Source organism: Lampris incognitus, chromosome 2, assembly GCF_029633865.1.
Source record: "Lampris incognitus isolate fLamInc1 chromosome 2, fLamInc1.hap2, whole genome shotgun sequence".
NCBI lineage: Eukaryota > Metazoa > Chordata > Actinopteri > Lampriformes > Lampridae > Lampris > Lampris incognitus.
The window spans coordinates 134,364,920-134,390,212 of NC_079212.1; the positions used below are offsets into that span (position 1 = coordinate 134,364,920).

Consider the following 25,293-nt stretch of genomic DNA (forward strand, 5'->3'; position numbering starts at 1 on the left):
TCGCATGCGGCCCTTGTACGAGGTCCTGTGGGGCAAGGAAGCCAAGGGCGAGGTAGACTGGTCCCTGAGGATGGATGAAGCTTTCGACGATGCAAAGGCCGCGCTGGCCAATGCCGCTTTGCTGGCACACCCGTCCCCCACTGCCCCGATTGCCCTCACGACCGACGCCTCTGACTATGCGGTCGGGACGGTGTGCGAGCAGTGGGTGGGCGGCGCCTGGCAGCCCCTTGCCTTCTTAAGCAAACAGCTTAAGGACAATGAGCAGCAGAAGTACAGCACCTTCAACCAGGAGCTCCTTGGTCTCTTTTGCTACATATCCGTGCACACTGGGAGTTGCAGGGACGCTCGGCCTGTCAAACATGCTCGCCGCTGGAGATACGCATCAACGACTGCTCGCAGAGTTCCCTGGCCTCACCACACCTACGTTCTTGTCAGCGGTGGCCAAGCACGGCGTGGAGCACCATATTGCCACCGACGGCCCCCGGCGTACGTACGTGCTCGGCGCCTCGACTCTGCTAAGCTCGCGATCACCAGGGAGGAGTTTGCCACCATGGAACGCCTTGGCATTGTGTGCTGCTTGGACAGCCCATGGGCCTCCCCCCTGCACGTGGTTTCTAAGACTGACAGCGGTTGGCGCTCCTGCGGCAATTTTCGTCGCCTGAACAACGCCACAACCCCTGACCGGTACCCCGTCCCGCACATACAGGACTTCTCCGCCCACCTGGCAGGGGCCACCATCTTCTCCAAAGTAGATTTGGTGCGGGGCTACCACCAGGTACCGGTCCACCCTCGGGACGTGCCCAAGACAGCGGTCATCACGTCAGGGTCACCAATGTGGGAGTGCAGGAATGAGGAGACAGATCGAGTCAATTCCGTTTACTCGCCACACAAAACGACATTGATACAGCACAATCTCTCGTGGCAACCAGCTAACCGCTAGGCTGCTGCAAACACGACTCCACCCCGGAAACTCTAAGCAGTGCCTACGTCAGCACTCCCGAGCGTCTGCTTTAAAGGAGCAGCAGCCCCTGGTGAATCTACCCTCAACTGTGTATCACCACAAGTTCATTATTTTTTGAGCAAGAAATGTGTTTGTTTTTTTTTGCGTTAATGTATGGGGTTTTTTTTCTGTAAATTTACACAGATTGACAATATTTTAGTGAGGCATAGTTGTATCCTTCATTTAAACATTTTATCCCCAGAACTGTTCTGCTTTCTGGCAGTTAGGCCAATTTTGTGAAACTGACACCACAATGCAGTGAATCCATAATTCCTGCTTTTTGCCTTTTTAGAGGTAGCCGTTCTTCTGCAGTTACACAGATATCATGACGCATCGTTGATGACTGTCTTGCAATGTATCGAGTATTGCAGAATCGCTGTATCGTGATACTAATGTTCTTGTGGGCAATGTATCGGTATTGTGAGCTACTGTGTGATTCCCAAGCCTTGTCACTTACCAATCATGCTATTAAGCTTTACACACAAGGGAAGAAAATGCCTCAAGTGGGAACTGTTGAACATCGAGAGTGCCACAAAACATAAATTAAGAGAGATGACAATTTGTTCTCACCAAGAAAAGCAAAAATAGATAAAACTATATGGAAATAAATCAATGACTAAGTGAAAAAAATCATAAATATAATATAGCCTCAAGCTGCAACATGGAGTTTAAGCCTGTTAAGGGAAAAAGATGCTTTTGTACTATTGATAACCACGTCTGACTGCTTTATAAGTGAGGAATGGTCAGTGACTTATAGCTGTTAATGTGATAAGCCATGCCCAGTCTTGTATTCATTGGCTCAGTTACTGTTTGATATAACCGGTACCAAGTATGGTCAAATACACTACAGGCTCTTATACATGGCAGGGCCCAACAGTTCCAAGTTCACAAAGACATGGTAGCTGACTTGTTGACTGTGAATCATCTTTCTACATCTCCAGCCTATTATGTTCAATATGTTGGTACGCTGTAGCCTAGTGTGTAGGTCCTTAGTTTTGATCGAGCTATTTTCTTATCCTTTTGAAATGCAGGATCAGATAGCTTCCACACCTTTTGTCCATTTATAAATTGTTAATAAATATTTGAAGTGGAAAATTATGCAAGTTTTTGTTTCTTCTAGATCAACATGCACAGATTGGGCTGTTCTCTGACAAGGATACCAGTGTCACAGCAGAGCCATTTACATGATGCTGCACCTGGCCTGCATTGAATATTCTTGTGTTGGGCTATACAAATAAAACTGACTTGACTTGACTTTTGGTTCTTTTAACACTTTTCAAATCTTAACTTTTAAAATTGTGTGTGACAACCCCATTTGCTGTATAATCATTTATCGACCCCCAAATTCATCTATAGGTTTTCTCAATGAATTCTATGAGGTATTGTCCCCACCCCACGTTCTTAAATATGATAGGGCCATTATAGTTAGTGATTTTAACGTTCATATTGATAATCATTTTAACTCATTTGTCATAGATTTTTTTAAACATTTCTAAATCTTTTAATCTTGTGCAGCATGTCACTGACCCCACACATAACCGTGGGCACACCCTTGATTTAGTTTCCACCCTGAACATGTCTCTTAATTCCCTGAATAAGATTGATTTTGCCTCTGACCATAAATGTATTACTTTTGATGCTTCTTTATCATCTACTACAATACCTCAGAAATGTATAATTCACTCTCACATCTTTAATAAGCAGTCAGCAGCCATGTTTTCTAGTTACTTTTCCAGTCTGGCCAGCTGCCCTCCTCACTTCACCAACATTAATGACCAAGTTAGCTGGTTTAATGATTTGTGTACATCTGCCCTTGATTTTTTTCAGCTCCATATACTTCCAGGGCTGTCCCTGTTATTAACGCAACCCCTTGGATCAATGAAAACATCCGTCAAAAAAGGGGATATAGGAAGCCTGAACGCAGATGGAAAAAAAATCTACTCTTGAAGTTCAACAACTCCATATGAAGGATTTATTATCGAATTTGAATCAAACTATTAAAGATTCGAGAGCTGCTTGCTTCTCTGACTTGATTTATAGTAATAACGTAACCCTAGGTTTCTGTTTAGTACTATCAATCAGCTTGTGAATCACTCTCTTCCTACCATTTCCGCCTGTTCTGCTAATGACTGTGAAAATTTCTTCTTTCTTTGTTGACAAGATCGATGGTCGAAGGTAGATACGGGCAACTGGCGGCCAGTGGGCCGCATCAGCCCCTATCCTCACCCAGTGCGGCCCATGGGTCAATTTCCAAATATCAACAAATTGTTGGTTTCATAGGCATTGGAAGCAAGCGGGCCATTTTACCCCATTTGAACTGGATCCCAACTGTAATTATACTGTCCACTGATACAGGACGCTCCCTTGAAATACAAGAGGCCTGTAGCCAAGCAATTGCTTGCACTTGGTCTTATCTTGGTCTCAGCAGGCAACGACACGTGACAAGGAGAGCCATGAGCAGAAAAAAAAAACGGCCTAGAGAACCATGTCTTCCAGGTAAGATGGGGAACAGAACATCTTTTTACTGAATTCAAAATCAAACCTATGTGTTTAGTGTGCCTGGAAACAAAACCAGCCATGAAGGATTTCAACTTGAGTCGCCACTACAGTACCATGCACAAAGATAAATATGGCACGTACAACTGAGGTGCCAGAGCCGCTACCATCGCTTAGCTCAAAGGAAAACTACACCGACAGCAGAACCTTTTTATCAAAGCTACTTCTACACAGGAGTCCTATCTCAAGGCATCTTTATGCCATTTCCCTTGAGCTTGCTAATGCAAAGAAGCCCTTGTCAGATGGCGAAACAGTGAAGCTATGTGCAGTAGAGTTGGCTAAAGCTTTTGGAGATGAGAACATGACTGTGGGTGAGTTTCAATGGCTTCATCAGTGTGTGTGAATGGGTGAATGTGAGGCATACATTGTGAAAAAGCGCTTTGAGTGATCGGTAGGCTAGGAAAGTTTTATATAAAATGCAATCCATTGACCATTTTGAGCTAAATGCATGTTTATTTGAACCATGTCATGGAACGGGAGGGGAGTAGAAATGCACTACAAACATGAATATTAGTTGTTGCACTTAGTGTGAATGTTAACTTTTGTACCATTATTGAATGATTATTTTTGAGACCCAACTGCACTGAATTAATGGTACATCACTCAGGAATGTGGATGCTTTGTTTCTGTGTTAAGCTCATTAAATAGAAATGTTGGTATAATAAACTTTGATTACCGGTATATATTTTATTCTTTTCATTAAAGTAGTAACTAATTGAGTGATGGGGTTACAGTATCCCACTGGTGGAAGTGCACAGTCACAATCTGGCCCTCTAGTAGTGAGGATAACATTTTTGTGGCTCTCTCTATCATCAAAGTTGCATATCCCTGGTCTAAGGTCAAATTTTACATTCACTGCCCCCCCCCACCTTCAGCCGTCCGATTTTAACGTTGGAATTTGCTCCCATTTCTCTGCAGTTCCTTGTAAATACTGTAGCTATTATGTGTCCCTCCTCCAGTCCCTATGATATAGTTGCGAAAAAAAAATCCATCCTCCCTGACTTAGGCCCCAGCCTGCTCTCTATCATCAACTGCTCAATCACATCCGGGTCTGTACCTGACTATTTTGAAATTGCCTATGTTCAGCCCCTCCTCAAAAAATCCCTCTCAATCAGGCACGGGTAGAAAATTATAGACCGATTTCCAAACGTTCTTTTTTATTCAAAAATCCTTGAAAAAATTGTTGCCGACCAAATCCTGCAGCTGACTGAGGGTCATAACATTTTGGTATATTTCAATCAGGCTTTTGTCACAAGCATAGTACTGAGCCTGCATTACCAAGTGTCTCTAATGACATTCTTATGCATGCTGATAAAGGTGAATACTCTATTCTTATAATTTTAGATTTAACCCCTGCCTTTGATACCATCGATCATGCCATCTTACTTGATAGGTCGGAGAAATGGGTTGGCATTTCTGGTAGAGCGTTAAATTGGTTTCACTCTTATCTGACTAATAGATATTTTAATGTTTTTATTAACAATCTTGTATCCTCGTCAGCTCCCCTACTGTGTGGAGTCCCTCAGGGGTCTGTCCTTGGGCCAATCCTCTTCTCTTTATACATGCTTCCTCTGGGTCATTTATTTAGTCACTTTCAAGACATGTTATACCACTGTTATGCTGATGATACTCAGATCTATTTCTGTCAAACCCAGTAACCTGAACCAACTATCCTCCCTCCACGATTACTTAGCTGGCACCAAAGACTGGATGTCCCTTAATTTCCTCTATCCAAACCCCAACAAAACTGTAGTTCTCTTAATTGGTCCTAAGAACTTTGCTACTGCAGTTGATCATCAAACCTACCACTAAAAATCTTGGTATCATCTTTGACCAGAATATCGTTTGATCACCATATTACTAAGCTTGTCCAATCCTGTTTTCTACAGCTAAGAAATATTGCAAAAATCAGAAATACTTGCCTCAACCTACTGCTACTACTTTCAGCTGCTTCTGTTAGGGGTCGCCACAGCGGATCATTCGTTTCCATTTCTTCCTGTCCTCTGCATCTTCCTCTGTCACACCAGCCACCTGCATGTCCTCTTTTCCTTTTCCCTGGCAGCTCCATATTCAGCATCCTTCTCCCAATATACCCAGCATCTCTCCGCCACATATGTCCAAGCCATCTCAATCTTGCCTCTCTTGTTACTCTTGCCTCAACCAAGCTACTTTAAATCATTTACAGTTGGTTCAGAATGCAGCTGCTAGACTACTAACTAGAACTAGCTATAGGTCCCATATTACCCCTATTCTTGCATCCCTCCTTTGGCTTCCTGTAAAATTCAGAATAATCTATAAAATTTTATTGATTACATTTATAGCACTGCATGATTTTGCCCCCAGTTACATTTCTGATCTTCTCATTCCACTTCCCGATCACTCTGGTCCTCAACCCTCTGTCTTTTATCCATCCCTCACTCCAACTGCAAAACAAAAGGTGACTGCGCCTTTGCAGTTATAGCCCCAAGACTTTGGAATAATCTTCCCCAATCCATTAGATTTGCCGACTCTTTGGACTGTTTTAAGCGGCTTCTAAAAACCCATCTTCAGGCAAGCCTTCTTATAGATCCCCATCCCTGCCTTCTGTTTTGGTTAATTTTTAGCTTGGTCTGTTACTCCCTATGTCAAGTTTTATATTCATTCAATTTATTTTATGTATTTACTCATATTTTCTGTATTGAGTGTAAAGCACTTTGTAACTGTGTTTTTAAAAGTGCTTTAAAAATAAAATTTCATTTACTTACATTGTTAATTGATCACTTACTGCTACTACTGGCACTGTTCCCACCAGTTTTAAGACAGCTGTAGTTAAACCTCTATTTAAAAAATTGCACCTCAATCCCGGGTCTCTTAATAACTATCGACCAGTCTCAAATCTTTCATTCTTTTCTAAAGTACTAGAGAGAGTTGTTATCAACAACTTTCGACTCATATAGAAGAAAACTATCTATATGAATCTTTTCAATCAGCTGTCAGGGCCTGTCACTCCACTGAAACTGCTCTGACCAGAGTGGCAAACGATTTTCTACTAGCTATGGACTCTGATTCCACTTCTATGCTTCTACTACGGAACCTCAGGGCAGCCTTTGACACCACTGATTACTGTATACTATTAGAATAAATTGTAATTTTAGTGTATCTGGCTTAGCGCTCTCTTGGCTTAAGTTCTACTTATCTGGAAGAACACATTGTGTCTGCTATAATATTACATCAAAATTCTGACATTAAATATGGCGTACCTCAGGGCTCAGTTCTTGGCCCTCTACTTTTCTCTCTTTATTTTTCACCTCTTGGCCAAATTATACATAGTCATGGAATACATTTCCATTGCTATGCTGATGATACTCAGCTGTATGTGCCTATAAGGGCTGATGATCATACTCAAATGACTAATTTAGAGGCCTGCTTGGCTGCTGTGAAAAACTGGATGTCACTAAATTTTCTGCTTTTAAATTCGGATAAAACTAAGATGCTGGTCGTTGGCCCTGCTAGACAAAGACACCAATTTGATCAAGTAACAATAACAATCGACAACACTGTGACTTCACAAAGTGTGGCAGCCAAAAATCTTCATGTTACGTTTGATCTCAGCCTTTCCTTTGATACGCACATTAAATAAATCACCAAAACTGCCTTTTTCCACTTGCATAACATAGCTAAAATCCGGTCTTTCTTGTCTATGGCTGACACAGAGACTCTAATACATGCATTTGTTTCATCCAGACTTTATTATTGTAATGTTCTGTTTTCAGATATGCCACATGCTAGTACTAAAAGACTTCAGATGGTTCAGAATGCTGCAGCTAGAATCCTAACTAAAACCATATTACACCAATTCTTGCCTCCCCTCATTGGCTTCCTATCCATGTTAGATCAGACTTCAAGGTGCTTCTGCTGACTTATAAAATCCTAAATGGGTTTGCCCCATCTTACTTGTCTGATCTCCCTAAACCGTATATTCCATCTCAAGCTCTTCACTCTCAAAATACAGGGCTCCTGTGTGTACCCAAAGTTAAAAAGAAGTCAACTGGTGGCAGGGCCTTTTCCTGTCAGGCCCGTTCTTGTGAAATAACCTGCCTGCTGCCGTCAGAAAATCAGAGTCTGTTGAGTCCTTTAAATTCAAACTTAAACTCATCTTTTTGCCTTAGTCTACATTTAGTTGCCTTTAATTTGAGTGCTTCACAACCTGTGCTGCATGGCGGGTTGGTTTCTGTCTCAGTGAATTTACCAACCACTGTTCTGTTGATGACATTATAGCATATAGATTATTGACGACTCAAACGTGTCCTCTCTCATATGTCTTTTCTCTCTCTCTGAATGATGTCTTCTCCTTTCTCTTCCTCTGTGTGTGTGAATGGTGTGATGTGATTCTCCCTTGTATGCATGTGCAGTCAGTCTGTCCTCCTCCCAGGTCTCCATGGTGATGGTGGTCACCACCTGGACACTGTTTAGCACCCCCGCCATCATATTTTCTTTTCATATATCTCATAAATCCATATAATTTTGATATCCTGTTTCAGTGTTATATCCTTTTCTCACTCAGACTTGCGACTAATGTTTTTTTGTCTACATGGTGATAGTGGTCGCGTTGCTCGGGTCCTGGGCTGTTCTGGTGGCGTCTGGACACTGCTTGGCAATCCTCCTCCTCATCATATTCTTCATATATTTTATAATTCTGTTATCCTCTTTCAGTGTTGTATTCTGTAAATTGTGTACACACAACATCCATTGCTCGTCTGTCAATCTTGAGAGAGAGAGAAAGAGATCCCTCCTCTTGTTGCTCTCCCCGAGGTTTCTTAACATTTCTTCTAAAGGTTTTTTTGAAGGTTTTTTTTAGGGAGTTCTTCCTTACCCGATGTGAGGGTCTAAGGACAGGATGTTGGGTTGCTATAAAGCCCACTGAGGCAAATTTGTAATTTGTGATAATGGGTTATACAAATAAAATTGACTTGACTATCTCAGGCCCCTCTACAAATGTAACAAGTTTTGTATTGAAGGTGGAAAACTTAAAAAGTATAGGGAAAATTGTTTTTCAAAATATGCAGATTGGCAAATTTGTAGAACACACTCAAGAGAATATACATATGTATCAGTTTTGCATCAATCAGACTTATGGTACGAGAGTTACTGCCTTACAAAGGCAGACATTTTGTATTGCCACCATTCAGCCAATCGGCTCTGTGCATAAATGTAGTCCACTGACTCTCGGTTTCTACTGCAGCAGTCATACATACCAGTTTCCTGTTTGTTGGCGTGTGCTATTGACAATGGCATATTTTTCACAATGCCTGCAAGGATACTCATCCTCATAATTGTGGACGTAACTTGATATGTACAACTTGAAACTTTTCACCCATTTGCTGGTAGGTGCAGGTGAAAGTTGGTCGACAATCTGTGCATATCGTTGACATTTATCCGTGGTAAATCTTCTTTTTTTAATCTTTTTATTGATTTTTGAACCAGTGTTGCATACAAAACATTGTTATATATACACAATGTCCAATTGAACTGCTTTCATACATGTATAAACAGAACCTATTATAGTGGGGTATACAAACAGTAGAAAAAAAAGCAGCAACAAGAAGCTATCAATCCCTATTCCAATTAATTCTTACCCAATCTTCACATATCCATTAGCATAATTCCTCCCACCCAATCCCACCCACTTGTTACAAGAGAAAAACACCAAGTGAAAGGCAAATAGGTACACTTATCCATGGTAAATCTTAAAGGCATCGCGAAAAATATGCCATTGTCAATAGCACATGCCAACAAACAGGAAACTGGTATGACTGCTGCAGCAGAAACCGGAAGTCAGCGGACTAGAGTTATGCACAGGGTTGATTCCTACCATACTGCATGAGGTCTCTATTTCATGCATTTATGATGAGCGAGCAGTCTCTCTTAAATCTCTATTTAACATCTCACGGGAAATTGAGCAAATGTACGGAGACCAATGGAAACGGAAAAAAAAGAAAAATATAATATGGAAATAAGTGAATAAATAAGTTTGAAGCGAAATGAAGATAAATTAAGAAATGTATACAGAATTAAATGGATAAAATGAAAACTTTGGTTATTTATTTTATCTTAATTTTCAAAACAGCAAAATTAATCTCAAAATTCAGAATCTAATCAGAAATTAAGATTATTTTTTTAAAAACATCATGCATATACTTGTTTTGTTTTTTGTTTTTTTTACTGGGCCTGACTATTCTATCATATTAAATACATTTTGATTCACGTAACTTTAGATATCTGTGAATTTACAGGTTTATCAATTGATTTCTGAATAATCTTTATTTCACTTTATGGTTCCACATTTATTCTTTTATTAATCTGTTTATTATTGTGGCATTCTCATTGTTCCATAAAGAACAACCCATAACAAAATAAGGGGGGCAAGGCCATACCATAACCCATTAACTTCCCTATTCTCCATTTCATGTTGTTACCTGGTGTATGTGTATGTGTGTGTGTGTGTGTGTGTGTGTGCGTGTGTACCAGTGGAAGATGAAAGCAGCGCTGTGGTCCTGGGTGCTGAGAGGTTGGAGGCGGCATTAGCTCCATTGGAGCTGAGTCCCAAAGCTGTGCTGGTGACGGCAGCGGCGGCAGCAAAGTGTAGCCCCGTTGTGGCAGCCATGCCGCTCACTGTGCTGCTCATATTGCTGCCCATGTTGGTCATGCCGGACAAGTGGCTAATGCTGCTGCTACTATTGCTGTTGTGGGTTGCGTGAAGCGATGGGGCTGAGGCCTGTGATGAGGAGTACGATCCAGAAGAAGGAGCAAGAGAATTCACGCTGCTGCTGTCCACACTGGTGTACTGTAGAGGGGAAGTTGAGGAGAGGGGTGTCACTCGAAACATAACTGTTCGATTCGTACATCTGATATTGAATGACTTTTGTGGTCACCTGATGATTTAGCCCGACTGGATTGAGATGGTGCTGGTGCGCATTTTTTTTTTGTTTTGTTTAGCATCTCAAATCTGACAGTGGTCAATAGGCTCTCCGTTCACAGATTTTGCTAGCTACGCTTTTCACATGAACCACTTTGTCCTGATGAAACATTAATCCGATCACTTCCCTCGTCAGGGTGTATATGAAGGCTATATAAAATATCTTACCTCGACATGAATGGTTTCCTTTGCAAAATAAATTGTAAAAAGTCCCACTCAGTTAACAGCTCAATGTTTGTTTTCCAAAATCCCACATTTGCACGCGTTTTTCTTCTTTAATGTTTATTGGCAGGTGGTATATCAGTCATGTGATGGCCTGGCGGCCCGTCCAGGGTGTCTCCCCAACTGCCGCCCAATGGTTGCTGGGATAGGCTCCAGCATCCGCGCGACCCTGAGAGCAGGATAAGCGGTTTGGATACTGGATGGATGGACAGATGGTATACCAGTTTATAGGCGCAAACTGCACGTGTCAGCTTGCTTAAAGTCCCAATAGCAGAAATAAAAAGGCATGGCCAAAAACAATGCCTGCCTGAAAATAGATGCACTACAAAAACACATACTAGGACCAGGTATGCTTTTATACTGTGTACACACAGACCATTTTCAGGTCATATTGATTTATTATTATTAATATTATTATTATATTAAATATTATAAACATCTTTTTACTAATAAAAAAGACTTTTTTGGCTTGATTTTATCTTCAAAGGTCAATGTCCCCAAAACAGAGAGGTATTTTGTTTGTACTGATCATCCTGACCCCATGAAAAATTAAGAAAAAAAATCTTTCAGTAAAATAAATTAGTGAGAGATAGTTTGAGGGTGAAAAAAGTTTTCAACCACTCTTGGATACAGACGGTAGCTGTGAGTGAGCCTAGGTAGGCCTGGGCCCACCCATTTGGCACTCAGGCCCACCCAATCAGAGGCCTTCCCTTTTTGCAGGATCATCCAGTGAATAACAGTCAATGGATACTGTTTCAATTATCTGAATACGTGACCAGTACAAATAAAACAATTCTTGCTTCTTGCTTCTTGAGATGTTTTTGAATGGCAGTGCATTTTGCAAATGCCAGATTGTTAGTGGTCCCTCTTTCACTCAATGTACAGCCTGCACCATTGCAGAGGAACAGAGAACTACTACTATTGTTGGTTCAAAAAAAAAAAAATCACGGCGAAACAAAACAGTCTGCTTAAGTTTCTGACAAAAAGACATCGTGAGGAGGAGCAGGAGGAAGAGACACCTACTCCCTGCACCAGTTTCTCAACAAGTGCCAAGTAACACGTACATGACTGCTAATTCAGCCTTTTCTCCGTCCGCAGCAGCATGTGACTTAGCACTTGATTCTCCAGTGACGACATCCATCCCTCCAGGCAGCAGCCAGGAACTCATGAAAGCAAATTTAAATATTTTAAATGACCAAGAATGAATATAAACCGTATTTTACTGGTGTTGATTTGTTTCAGGCTTGGCTCGGCCCAGCCCTGAGGACGTACAAGCCCCATCAGACTTGTTCACTATAGATGAACCATCGACCCAGCCCAAAGGCAGTTCATTCCAAGTGACCACTATAGCAGTCAAAGCTAGGAGTTTTTCTGCCCAGCAGTATGAGAGATTCTCATTGCCAGAGTACAGCACTCCAAAGGATGCTGTATTTTGTATGGCATGTCACCATTTCCCCTAAGCGGCCACTGAGGGCCAGATTCATAAAAACTGCCTTCAAAGACTGGAAACATCTTTCCCCAATTTCATGTTAAACACGGTAGCAAGGTACATGCTACAGCGCTGGGCAGAACCGAAGGATACAAGCAAAGCCATCGGCAAGGATGGGGAAATATTATCAACCAGCTGAACAATGATGCTATCAACAGGATGTATGTGGAAAGGAATAGCGAGCACATTAAAATTGTAACGGACCTTGTTTTATTCTGTGCCAAACAAGTTATCCTGTGAAGCATTGAACGGAGGCAACTTCTTGGAATTATTTCAACTGATCTCTAACTATGACCCAGAAATAGAACGGTGACTGGAGGAATTACCTAGAAACAGGAAACTTGCAAGCCCCAACAACCAGAATGAGATACTGGAAATTGCAGCATCACTACTTATCCGCAAAATAAAGATGGATTTGCATGACGAGACAGGCATGTACTACGCAATTTTGGCAGACGAGTGTAAAGACTTATCAAAATGAGAGCTGGTGGCAGTTTGTATCAGATACATACACAAAGGCATGTTGAGGGAAAGGTCTCTGGGTTTTGTGAAGACTGGGGGACACATGAATGCAAATGATATATCAGCAAACATCCTGCAAGTACTGGAGCTGTTGCAGCTGTACCCCGCATTGCTTGTTGGATTTGGTTTTGATGGAGCATCATTTATGTCTGGCAAGAAAGAAGGGGAACATCTGATTTTAAATAAGACATTTCCCCACACCATATATGTGCACTGCAATTCCCACTGCCTAAACCTCGTTCTTTGCACAGCATCAAAGGTGTCCCCTGGCATGCCAACATTTTTTGATGTCATTAACAACCTGCATAGTTTCATGACAGGGTCACATAGACATGCTAGTTTTATGGAAATCCAACAACAGCTCTGACCAGGAAAACAAACTTTGGGACTAGAGAGATCCTGCGATGTCCAATGCAGCTCGTGGTCAAGTGCAGCAAGTAAAGTCTTGACACTTTCTGGTCCAATTTTGGAGACCCTTGCTGAATTCTCTGTAAGCGCCGGCCACACAAAACTTAAAGCTGACTCTGTACTTCAGCAAATGCAAATGAAAAAAAATTGTGTTTCTACTTGCCCCATTCAACAAGTTGTTTGAAATGAGTGACTATGCCACTAAGGGCTTGCAATCTTCCACTGAATCAGTTACAGATTGCATTGATCTAATTGAGTATCTAGAAAATGACTTTAATAAAGTAATGACACTGACAGATGACCTGATGAAGAAACATGATATTCTGAGCTGGGATGTCACTGGGTCTCAAAAGAGGAAGTTGCCAGCTAAGTTGGGTGATACACAGGTTGGATCTACCGTGGGTAAAACTTCACGTGTAAAGGACAACTCAGACCTTAAAAAAAATATAAGGAATGATATACTAGACAGGCAGATCATGGAAGTGAACACTGGTTTTAAGGCAGACACGTACGGGTTTATGAGAGCTGCTGCTGCTTGCTTGCCCTGGTTAAACACCTTTGGTGACAAGACATTGACTCAGCCCACCAGCCCACACTTCTCCATCGCTGTGGAAGATGCAGAACATGAAGTGTTTGTACAGCAGCTGAAGAGAAAGGTCACAGTGGACAGGGCCTTTCCATCACTTGTTGAAGTGTTCGACATATGCCCAAGTGACATATTTCCCAAAATAAATCATCTCCTACGGGCCCATGTCACTCTACCTATAACAAGCTGTACTGCTGAAAGACTCCTTTCAACTGTAAATCGGATAAAAACTGGCATCAGGGCATCAGTGATGACATACACCTTTTGAAAGAGAACTAACTGACTCGTTGGACCATAACGAAATTAATTTCAGTGTTTAACACCAAGCCCCATCGTCTCCTGCCGTAATCAATGAAAGTAAGCTAATTTACAATTTCAGAATGTAGTGGCCTATTGCCTATTTCACTATTATTGTTTATTGGGTATAGTTTTCGTTGGGTGTACAATTGGACTGTATGCTAGTTTGTGTGTGTGCACGTAAGGCTAAATTGTGTTTTGAATCACTTCACAATATGTTGTATTGCCCAGTAATGGTAAAATAATAGGCCCATTGATCAATAATGCAAAACTTTTATTGGGAAGCTGGTGTGTGTGTGTGTGTGTGTGTGTGTGTGTGTGTGTGTGTGTGTGTGTGTGTGTGTGTGTGTGTGTGTGTGTGTGTGTGTGTGTGTGTGAGTGTGTGTGAGTGCATATGCATGTGTGATTTATGTGGCCACCAAGCCAGGCTATGTTCAAGTGTCATCTTAAACGTTACTCAGCCATGTTGCTGCTGCTCCTGTCAGCTAAGTGTGTGTGTGAATATATGGCCGCCGTGCCAGGCTATGTGATGCTGTTAATGTTCATCTTGGTGCCTATAACATTACCTTTGATGATGTATAAGCCTTGTATGATTAAATTGTGTTACATTCAGACAAGTATAGTTGTAGTTGCCTATTTTGGTTAACATATGCATTTTAGAACCTATTAAGTATGATTGCTCTTGGATGGGCTAGGCCCACCTGATTTTCTCTGTGCCCACCCACACTGACTTCTGCCTATGCCACAGCTTGGAATAGTTAACATTTTTACTGTTCTAGAGTGGTGACAATAACAGAAGGGTTAATAAGATTTTGATGTCCCTAGATTAATAGATTTTTAATTATTTAAACACATGTACAAGTAGCCCACCTATTTTCAACCAGGCATTGTTTTTGGCCACTCCTTTCATTGTTGAGCTGACACTGAGCGGGAGTTCTATATACACTCCAACAAGGGAAGTGATTGTATTAATGTTTCATTAGGATGAAGTGGTTTATGCAGCAAGCATATTGTGCAAAATCCAGAGCAGAAAGCCTATGGGCCCCTGTCAGACTTGAGATGTTAAACAAAATCCACACAACACCATCTCAAGTCTGGTTGAGCCATCAAAATGGAGATTTGTTAATGAAATCAAGTATACATATCCAATGTTTTTTATAACTGCAGTGTTTTTTCTTGCATATTGTTACAGGGATGTTTCAGCCCTAAGGGTTGTGCGTGGCATATCTTACTTACAGTGAGGGAGCTGGAGCCCAGAGCTGAAACTGAGGAATGACTGCTCGCATGGCTAAGGCAGGGAACAGAAAGCGAAGAGGTAAAAGAATAGGGTTAGGGGTTGTGCCAAAGAGATCAGTTTTTGCTAGATAAATCAGCAGGTGCAATGCGACAGCAGCCACGGCTTCACAGCATAGTTAGTTTTTCACCAATTAGCTACTTTCAGGTCAATATACATCCCGCTTGGAGTAATTTCTTGGGCTTAATTTAAGACACACTCTGTGCATTCAATTAATTTGTGGTTACAGAGACTGGTTTAACTGAATGTCACAATGTCATCAGAAACAATATGTGCATTACATTTGTACAGCACAAGCTGCATTTTTGGCATTTTTCAAATTTGTGGTTTTTTTCTACCTTTGCCTTGTTATTGTGTGTGTGTTACCTGTTAAGTGTGGTGAGCTGGCTGACTGAGGGGAGGTCCTGTGCCAGACTGGAGAGTGTTGTAGAGCTGTGTGCAGGTAAGGAGGAGGGCAGGTGGGAGGAAGGGGCCGGGGCACTGTTGGTGCTGATGCTCAGAGATGGCGACTCTGGCTTAGGCGTGGAGGATGCTGATGAAGCTAGGAAAAGTGAAAGTGGAAAATAATGGTTTTACTTGACTTCTTTTTTCTCCTCTTAACTAGGGAGTGTAATGTATTTCAATGCTAGGTCTGTGAATAAACATTTCTGCACCAAAATAACTTAATACCATTTGTTTCATTCTATTTAGGCTTAAAGGTGGTTTTAAGGAGACAATTCAAAGGATGCACAAATTCTTTTTTTGTGGTTGTTGTAAATGACTTACTGTCTAGTGAAGCAGAGGTCCTCACGCTATTCAGACCATTCTATTGAAGAGGGGGGGAAAAGCGCACTATCACCATAAACTGATAGTAGATTACATTTATCAGTGTATCCAACACTGAAAATATGCAAAAAAATACCAAAAACAGTTTGTGATGTGGTAACTATGCTCTAAAGCAGATTATCTTGATAGGATGAACACAGATGCCACATTATAAGGGGGGGGGGGGAATCCATCTTAAAAGACTACATGAAACTGCATTTAGGGCATCAGGAGCTTCCATGATTCAATGCATTGGGCAACTGATTTGATTGGCTGCTGTAACCCAGGAGTTTTAAGGAGAGGAAGGGGGGGGGTTCAAATCAAATTACTACTGGACATTTTACGTGACACCCACACACACATGCAAATAGATGCAACTTTTAATTTGATGCATTTTCAAAGAGAAACCACAGGATTCTTTAGATGCAGATTAAAAGGGGAAATGTTTTATTAGTAATTTTTTGCCACATAATGATAGACAAATAAGAACTTGAAGCAGATAAAAGGGGGAAATGGTGGAAAGGAACTTCTTATTTCATACACTCTTTAACAGAATTTATGTTATTACCGTTATTTATCCATCCATCCATCCATCCATCCATTATCCAAACCACTTATCCTGCTCAGGGTCGCGGGGATGCTGGAGCCTATCCCAGCAGTCATTGGGCGGCAGGCGGGGAGACACCCTGGACAGGCCACCAGTCCATCACAGGGCTGACACACACACACATTCACACATAGGGACAATTTAGTATGGCCAATTCACCTGACCTACATGTCTTTGGACTGTGGGAGGAAACCGGAGCACCCGGAGCAAACCCACGCAGACACCGGGAGAACATGCAAACTCCACACAGAGAACAACCTGGAACGACCCCAAGGGTTGGACTACCCCGGGGCTCAAACCCAGGACCTTCTTGGTGTGAGGCCACCGTGCTTCCCGTTATTACTGTTATGTTGGACAGTTTTACTCCTAATGAAACACAACTAAACCTCTAAAGGCAACAAACTAACCCCACGCTCTCTAATTTTGTCATCAACAGACAAATCTAGGAGCTGCTATACTAACATTGACTAGGTATCCAACTTCACTTGATGTAGTGACAGTATCTATGGTTCACTAGTAATTTTGTTTGTACGATTAATTCTATTCAAAAATCAAATATGAACCAGTTGATGAGGCCTACTGTGAAAAATTTAATGTAGAAATTAAAGTAAAAAGAAAAAAAAGAACCAATATGGCTCATGCAGATTCTCACATACATTCATCACACTGTTTGGGCAATAGCGTCGTTAAATTTTTTCCCCCTGCTACCTCCAGATATTCTGACCTTTACACATGAGCTAAAAGTAGCCAGCCAGACAGAGGTGAGTGGTCTGCTATTTGCATCTGGAGAATCTGCATTGTTGGTTGAGATAGCTTGCTGGCTTATCAAAGTTTTAATAAGAGCTAGCATGTTAAATAGAAGTGTAACTCATTTGAATCCAAAAAAAATGAGAGTGCTATTGTAAAACCTGGTGTTACACCAAAATACGTGACAGCCAAAAATTGTGACAATGCATAAGTTGTACAAAAAATGGTGATCAGTTCCAAAGAGTGTGGCAGCTGACTGGTGGACACTTCCAACTCTTCCCACCCCCTGGTTGAATTTAGGTAAGAGTTTAGTGTGGTTTAGATACGGGTTTGGTGTCGTTAACACTAGAACGACCGGGATTTTACTCATTTGTCAAAAACTCATCAAAAAGTGGTTTTTGTGGCTGAAACGTTTAGGAGCCAAATTGACAAAAATTAGGAGTTTTTTTTTTTACATTGTTAAATAAAGGTTTCAAAATTATGCTGTCATGTTGTTTCTCAATTTGATTTAGAAATTTCAATATTGTTTTCAATACTGAAATATTAAATGACCTTTGTAAGACAAAAAAAGTATAAACCGAGTATTACTTAAAACTACATTAAGCAGTATTGTTTATATTAACAGTGAACCAAATGACTCCCTGTCATGTGAAAGGATTGCTAGTACTGCCAATCCCACTGAGAATCAACACCCCAGTTTGTACAGTTTTCCTACATTTCAGCTCATTGTTTGTTTTTCCAGTCCAGCAAAGAACACCTCCCTCTCTGGTTGGCCCCAATCAGACCCGACTTCTTGTATCCAACTATATTCCGATTGTGTAAAAGATGGATTGTGTTGACACCTGGTATCAACACGCATTTCAGCATGCATTCCAGTGACCACTTCCATCAATCCATTATCTGAACTGCTTATCCTGCTCTCAGGGTCGCAAGGATGCTGGAGCCTATTCCAGCAGTCATTGAGCGGCAGGCGGGGAGACACCCTGAACAGGCCGCCAGGCCATCACAGGGCCGACGCCGACACACACACACACACACACACACACACCCATTCATACGTAGGGACAATTGAGTACGGCCAATTGACCTTTCGCAAAGTCCCGCCCCCCTTAGTTACTGTTGCTATGCCCGTCAAGCATTTCAGAGCTATCCAGGAAGTAGCTGGAAAACACCAAAACATGAAGGAAGAAATCAGCGCATTGTGTGGGTAAAAGTAACAGTAATAATACGTTAGTTGTATTAGCTATCAATAATAGCTAGTAGCAAGCTTAGCTTGGAGCAGACAGGTATTTTTGTTGATTTTGGATGGATTAAGCTGGCCATGGGGTCTGCTATACTGCCAAATCTATTGCCGACATTGCGCTTCTTGCGTTCTGGGTTTCGGGAAGGGAAAGAAAATGACACCCCCTCCAAACTTTTCAGATATCTAGTATCCAATTTGCAGATCCCATAGGCACACCGTTTCAGAATTTTGCTGTGTGTTTGAAAGCTTGACGGACCGTTGCTAAGGTAGGATTGGACAAGCATCGTTCTGGGGTGGTACTTTGCGAAAGGTCAATTCACCTGACCTATATGTCTTTGGACTGTGGGAGGAAACTGGAGCCCCCGGAGGAAAGCCACGCAGACACGGGGAGAACATGCAAACTCCACACAGAGGACGATCCGGGATGACCCACCAAGGTTGGACTAGCCCGGGGCTCGAACCCAGGACCTTGTTGCTGTGAGGTGACCACGCTAACCACTGTGCCACCATGCCACCCTCCAGTGACCACTTGTTATCCAATTTGACTTTGTAGCTCAATATGAAAATAACAGGGTACATCACTTCTGCATTTCGACTCACTCAATGTAGTCTTGTCAGTCAAGTCCCACGGTTAATTTGACCCAAATAATGGCCTATGGACTTAATACTTAGCAATAATTTAACATTAGCATAAAAAAGTAAGTCAACTAGTTAGTCTAAATTAGAATGAAAGAGGAATGAAATTACTGATAAAAGTGGAAACACTTATTATGCCTACACAGCGTTGGCTGTTTTTAGTTGAATGCCCAATTAGATTGACAATGGGAAGGCTACTTTTAGGGTATGACAGGTCTTTGGATTCCTTTTAGTTTTAGATTAATCTGTTAGTGAATTTTCAGTGTGGAGAATTTTCTGTTTGGATTTGCAGCCATAAACCCTGAATATTTCTGACATTTAAAGACACTCCTGTGCCTACATACCTATATTATTTACTTCACTACAGTTAGGCTGGAAAGTTGTTTGGACTGAAACAAAGACGCCTGATTTCATGGTATCTAGAAAAATAGCTAATCCATTTCTTTTCTCGGTTTTGACTAATTTCTCAAAATAGCATAACAGGATTAACTTTGAAATGTCGACATCACTTTCAAAAAGGCCACCATGGAATGAGAATGCATTGCAACTGGCGTGCAGGACTCTTTTTTTTCCTGTCCGGTTATGATTGGATCATCCGAGATGCATTTTAATGCCAGCTGTAAGCAACGTCTGGCTGAATCCCTCCTTCTCTTAACAGACCCCACCCCACCCCACCCCCCACCCCCATAAAACCATGGGCACACCGCTCACAACTCACAAATTCAGAACTACCACCACCTGTTCAGTGTGAAATGGCAGGGATTCAAACATTTACCAAGCCAGAGACCCAAGTAGGCATCAAGTACACACTCAAATATACAGCACTGGGCATTAAGAATCAGCCAATGCTTTTTTTAATCCCAAAAACAGTTTATGTGGAACATCTTTACTCACCATGACTGGCCCAGAGGCATCTTTGCTCTGGGAGAAGGCCAACCGTGAAGCAGGGGGTATGCCTCCATCGTAATTACCCCCCACTGAAGAGAATGGAGAGGAGGAGGCGGGGACAGAGGATGATGATGATGATGATGAGGTGGTAGAGGAGGAGGGGGGAGGATTGGCAGAGCTGGCAGAACCCACTGTGGAGGGGGTGAGGCTGGGTAGGGCCACTGATGGAGCAGGGTAGACTGGTTCCGAAGAGGACAGGGGCAGAGGCATGGGGAGGGAGAGAGGGCTGCCCAATGAATCACTATCAGCCAGAAAGAGAGAGAGAGAAAAAACCATCAAGTCATGAGTAAGCCAATCAGCTGTGATGAACCCAGATGTTTGAAAAAAGTAGAAATCTTGACAGACAAATAAAATGAAAAGTTTTATTTCACATGTAGCAGTGAGATATAAGCAATTTATAGACATTTACATAAACCTGTTACTAGTGAATCTGAGGTGTAAAAACTCCAAAAAAGTAGCATGACATTTTGGAATTATTTCTTCAGAACTTGAATGCCACAAACATGACTTAATTAATTACCATTTTGTAAGTTCAATCAAACCATCAGGGACTGGCTTGTGATTTTAAGACCATACCAGCAGTATATGTACCTGAGAGGTTTGGAGTACAAGCTGGCCTGGTTCTGTGCTCCTGGTCCTGGTGCAGGTGGTACTGGGGCAGGGGCCGGTGTGGACTCCCTTGATGGTCCACTGACACAGTTGTCCACTGTGCCAAAGTCTGGTAAGGCTGATTCTGAGCCGAAATCCAGTGCCCCAAACTGGAGGTTTAGACCAGGAACATCAGCTGAGCCTGGCATTTCCACTGCTGTAGAAGGGATCTAATAGGAAGGGGTGCATAGACCCTCAGTTTTCAGCAATGTATTGATAGGTTTATACAAAAAAACAATATTTTCTCATTCAAGGGGAGAGAGATAATTGATGAGGAACCTAAGTTTAACAGTCTATGAGATAGCACTTTCACAGCAGTGTCAATCTAGGATCTTTTTTGTAAAATATATGTATTTTCTCATGACCAAGCAGTTGGAAGTCAACAATCAAGTGGTACCCCGCAATTAAACCAAAGGTACTAATGGTTTTTAGGAAACTGTTTAAGACTTACAACTTAATGTAAGGTGGAACTTTCACTTCTACCTTACACAGCCAAATTTTCCAAGTCAAACCATGAGAGTATTATAGCAAACAGTTGTCCACAAATGTTCAAACCTACTTTAGATGTAGGAGGTATCCTCCGTTTCTGGCCCTTGAGTTGTGCCCGTTGCTGCTGTGGCGTACTGCTGCCCTGGGCATCCAGCCCTGCACTGGGGGCAGGAGGCTTGGCATTACCAGTAACCATTAGCTGCCCCCCCTGGGCCTGCGTGCTTGCTTGGAGGGCAGGCGAGGCAGAAGTAGGAGGTGCTTGTTGTAGCGGTGGTTGTGTTGGAGGGCTGGGTTGGCGTGCTAGGGGCAGGGAAGGACCAGCATGCCTCTGGACCAGCTGACTCAGCACCAGAGAAGGTTCTGGCTGCAGACCAAACTCCCCTGGGGAAAGGCACACACACCCAAACAATCCAAGAAGTTAAGAAAGAGGTAGGTACATAAAGAGTTTACAGACCCTAAGGGACACCTGTAAGTAAATCTGGCTGAAAGTAATGATTCTAGTTGACCACACCTGTTATAACTACCTAAATCAGTGCAGATTAGGGATGTACCAATATCACTTTTCATTGCAGTTACTGATTCTGAGTAAAAATCTTCAAGTATTGGCCAATATGAAGAACCAATCCATTACTTTTGCTGTACAGTGCAGACTTGGACCATTAGTTTCAGGTCACCAGGCATAATAATTGTGACAGAATTAGTTTTTATTCCACCACTTAAGAAATACAGGCTTCTATGTGCAAAAAAATGCAGTCAAAAGCATTTTGCTTTTATTTGATATGTTACTCATGGGTTTTGATATTAGCTTTTAGTCTTGGGTAAAATCTCTGATACCGATACTCCATTTTAGCCCAATATCAGTATTGGTGCATTCCTAGTGCAGAAGGAAGGAGAAGAGACAGTTTAAGAATTATTTTTTGCATCATAGCCAACGGATTGATTAAAGTGCCTTTAAGATGGGAAAAATAGCAATAGCTCTTCTTTGAGCGTTAAGAGCAGCAATGCTGCTGGGCTTTTCACTTCAACTGTGTCCCAAGAGTATAAAGAATGATCGACCTTTCAGAAGTCACCTAGCCAATGGTAGGCTATTAGTTGAAAACAGCTCATGGATGTCAGAAGTCAAAGGACAGAGACACAAACTGCACAGAGCAACACAGCAACTGCGACTCTTACAAGTATCCACCTCTTTCAGAAAATTGAAAAAAAGCTAAGACTAAGTATACAACTAGACACTGCTGTTTCAAGTCAATGAGTTGACTAGGGTTTGAAGAAAACCACCAGTCCACGCATCCGTCATGTGATATGTCAACTTGGCAGTGGTGGTGATTGTGTGGGATGTGTTTTCATGGCAAGCATTGGGCCCTCTGATAAAAATGAGCACAAGATTTGTAAAACCCAATTATCAGTCAGGTTTATCCCTTTCTAGTAGCAGTCTATCAATGTGCAAACTGATTTTTTTCCCCAGAAGGGGTCCACAAACATGTCATGCAGTGGCATGAGCAGTCACCAGACAGATCTCAATCTGTCTAAGCATTTGTGGAGTAGTTGGAATGAACTATCATGTACAATGGACACTGAAGGTAGGATACGGAAAACAAAGCCTGGTCTGCCACAGCAGACTTCAGTAAACCAGCCCAGCCAACAGAACAGCAGGGAGCATTTAATTCAGCATGGGCCAACATACTGGAATGCTTTCAGCACTGTTGAGTCCATACGCTAATGAACTAAGGCAGTTCAGAGGGCAAATGGGGTGGTGGTAGAGTACTAGGAAAGCTGCCACAATGTTTTGTTTGCAGTGTCTAAGCCTACAAGATATGTTCAGACAGGAAAACCAAAAAATAGACAAAATTAATTACTGGGCATTCTTATTCCAACACTCACGGCTAAACTGAGAGGTAAGCGAGGAGGTGCTGGGTTCTGAAGCTTTCATGTCCCAGGTTGAGGTGGCAGTTGGGGGTAAAGGGGCTCCCAGGCCAGGTAATCGACAAATGGTGGTGCTGCCCCCCTGGGTGCCAGCAGGAGGGGCAGCCTGGGAGGTGGGAAGTGGGCCCAAGCCAGGTCCCTTCAGCTGCTCAAGGATCTGAGCTCCAGCACTGGACTGATTCCTCTTGGACTGACCCAGTTCCCCAAAACCAGCTCCCAGCACTGACGACTAACAGAGAAAGAGAAAGAGAAATAAAACATGCAGTCTTTGACACGATGTGTGTGCATGTTTGGATGAAAACTGAAGGACAGTGTGCGTGAGAAAAGGGGTAGACAGGGTGAATTGAGAACAGTCAAAGGAGGGCTGTGTAGACATATAGAGTCCCTAAATCAACTAGAGGAGTGCACTCAGTAGAGTGCAGATCTCCGCCAGGCGTATGTACCTCCCCTTTTCCAGTGTTCGAACTTGGCAACAAACCACCCCTTTTTTCGCCTACCGGGAGGGAATTTCACACACAGAAAAACCAGTGCTTTTCATGCCATTACAAGACGTTTGCGCAGCGCCCAAGTTGACTGATCGGGAAATATGGAAAAAAAAATGTTAATATGCAGCGCTCAAGCTAAAAAAATCTACCTAATAAAAGCCTTTTTTTTCTGTCAGTCTGTGGATGCGCAACCTCCTAGGCAGACCCTCGCACAAAAGCCACCAAGCCTGGCATGAAATGACAGACATCAGGCAATCACAATTTCAAAGCCCTTATTAAAAGACATCAAATGTGTATATTCGTCGCAGTTTTCATGATATAAAATGAATGAAGGTGAATGGCTGCACTGCTGATTGACTTTCATTCATAAAATGGTAAGAAAACATACTAGCTTAGTTATGGGAAATGTTTTATTGTAGCTACTGAGATGATTTCCAGCTGTGACTGTGATTAATCCTATTCTTGAAATTGTATTCTTATAGCAGAGTTTTAACATTAGAGACTATGGCACTTCCACGTGGTGGTGAGGTGAACAAGGTGAATTATTTTTGGTTCCTCCAGTGTTCCTCCAGTTCTCCTGGGCTGAGATCAGCAATGAATGATTTGCTGATCTGCCTGGCAGAGATAATAGTGGGATGTGGAGCATTATAAGTGACAATATGTTTACCAAGGCAGCGTGTGCGTAGCTTGTGCTGCCTGTGCCATTGCGGCCAGGGTGCTGCTGCTGCTGCTGGTGATGATGGGAATTGGTAAAGACCAGGCCCTGAGAGGAAGAGGTGGCTGCGTCTCTTCCTCCACCCACAGGCTTCTGCAGCAGAGAGGCTAAGTCCAGACTTAAGGGAGACAGAAGTAGTAGATTCAGATAAATTACAAAATACCTCTTTATGGGACATGTTACAGGCAAAAGTTAACGATTCTATATGATGAATGAAATAATTATGAATGAAATGCCAGTTTCTAGTTTCTTGAATCCGTATCTCCTACACAGGCTGGAAAATGTTGAAATGTAAAGACCTGTGGAGATGAAGCCTTCCAAACTAATCAAAACATATCAATATAGATTCTTGTAATAGTAATAATCAAGTAAATACAAAGGACATATCAACTTAATCTTCACTTATGATGTTGTTTTATCTTCCCTTGCAGAATCATGATTTACGCTGCATCTGTGATATTCATCAGACTGACTGATGCTTATTTGGGTTGTACTTGGATGAAAAAACAGACTCTAGCATGTCTACATTATCAGCCCAAAGCTATTAAGCAAAGCTGCCCTGTAAATTCCAACATGCCATAATAAGAAATGTTGTTATTCACATTAAATATGCATTTTTAGGTGGATTTCTTTATTCTATATCATGTACATTAGAATTTTGTCTGGTCTCTTGCTGTGTTTTGTGTTTTATTTTTAAGACAGTAATGTGCTGGAGCACA

General features: G+C 42.0%; 1 protein-coding gene across 1 annotated transcript in view; it reads right to left on the reverse strand.

The window, feature by feature from the left end:
- ubap2a (ubiquitin associated protein 2a) overlaps positions 1-25,293 on the reverse strand; it is a 36,970-nt gene that overhangs the window by 3,876 nt on the left and 7,801 nt on the right. Inside the window, exons 11-19 of the mRNA XM_056272732.1 lie at positions 24,527-24,692; positions 23,333-23,603; positions 21,522-21,832; positions 20,906-21,132; positions 20,261-20,555; positions 16,095-16,134; positions 15,696-15,870; positions 15,272-15,323; positions 10,061-10,379 (exon numbers count right to left, since the gene is read on the reverse strand). Coding sequence (XP_056128707.1) covers positions 10,061-10,379; positions 15,272-15,323; positions 15,696-15,870; positions 16,095-16,134; positions 20,261-20,555; positions 20,906-21,132; positions 21,522-21,832; positions 23,333-23,603; positions 24,527-24,692 — 1,856 coding nt within the window. The remainder of the gene's footprint in view (positions 1-10,060; positions 10,380-15,271; positions 15,324-15,695; positions 15,871-16,094; positions 16,135-20,260; positions 20,556-20,905; positions 21,133-21,521; positions 21,833-23,332; positions 23,604-24,526; positions 24,693-25,293) is intronic.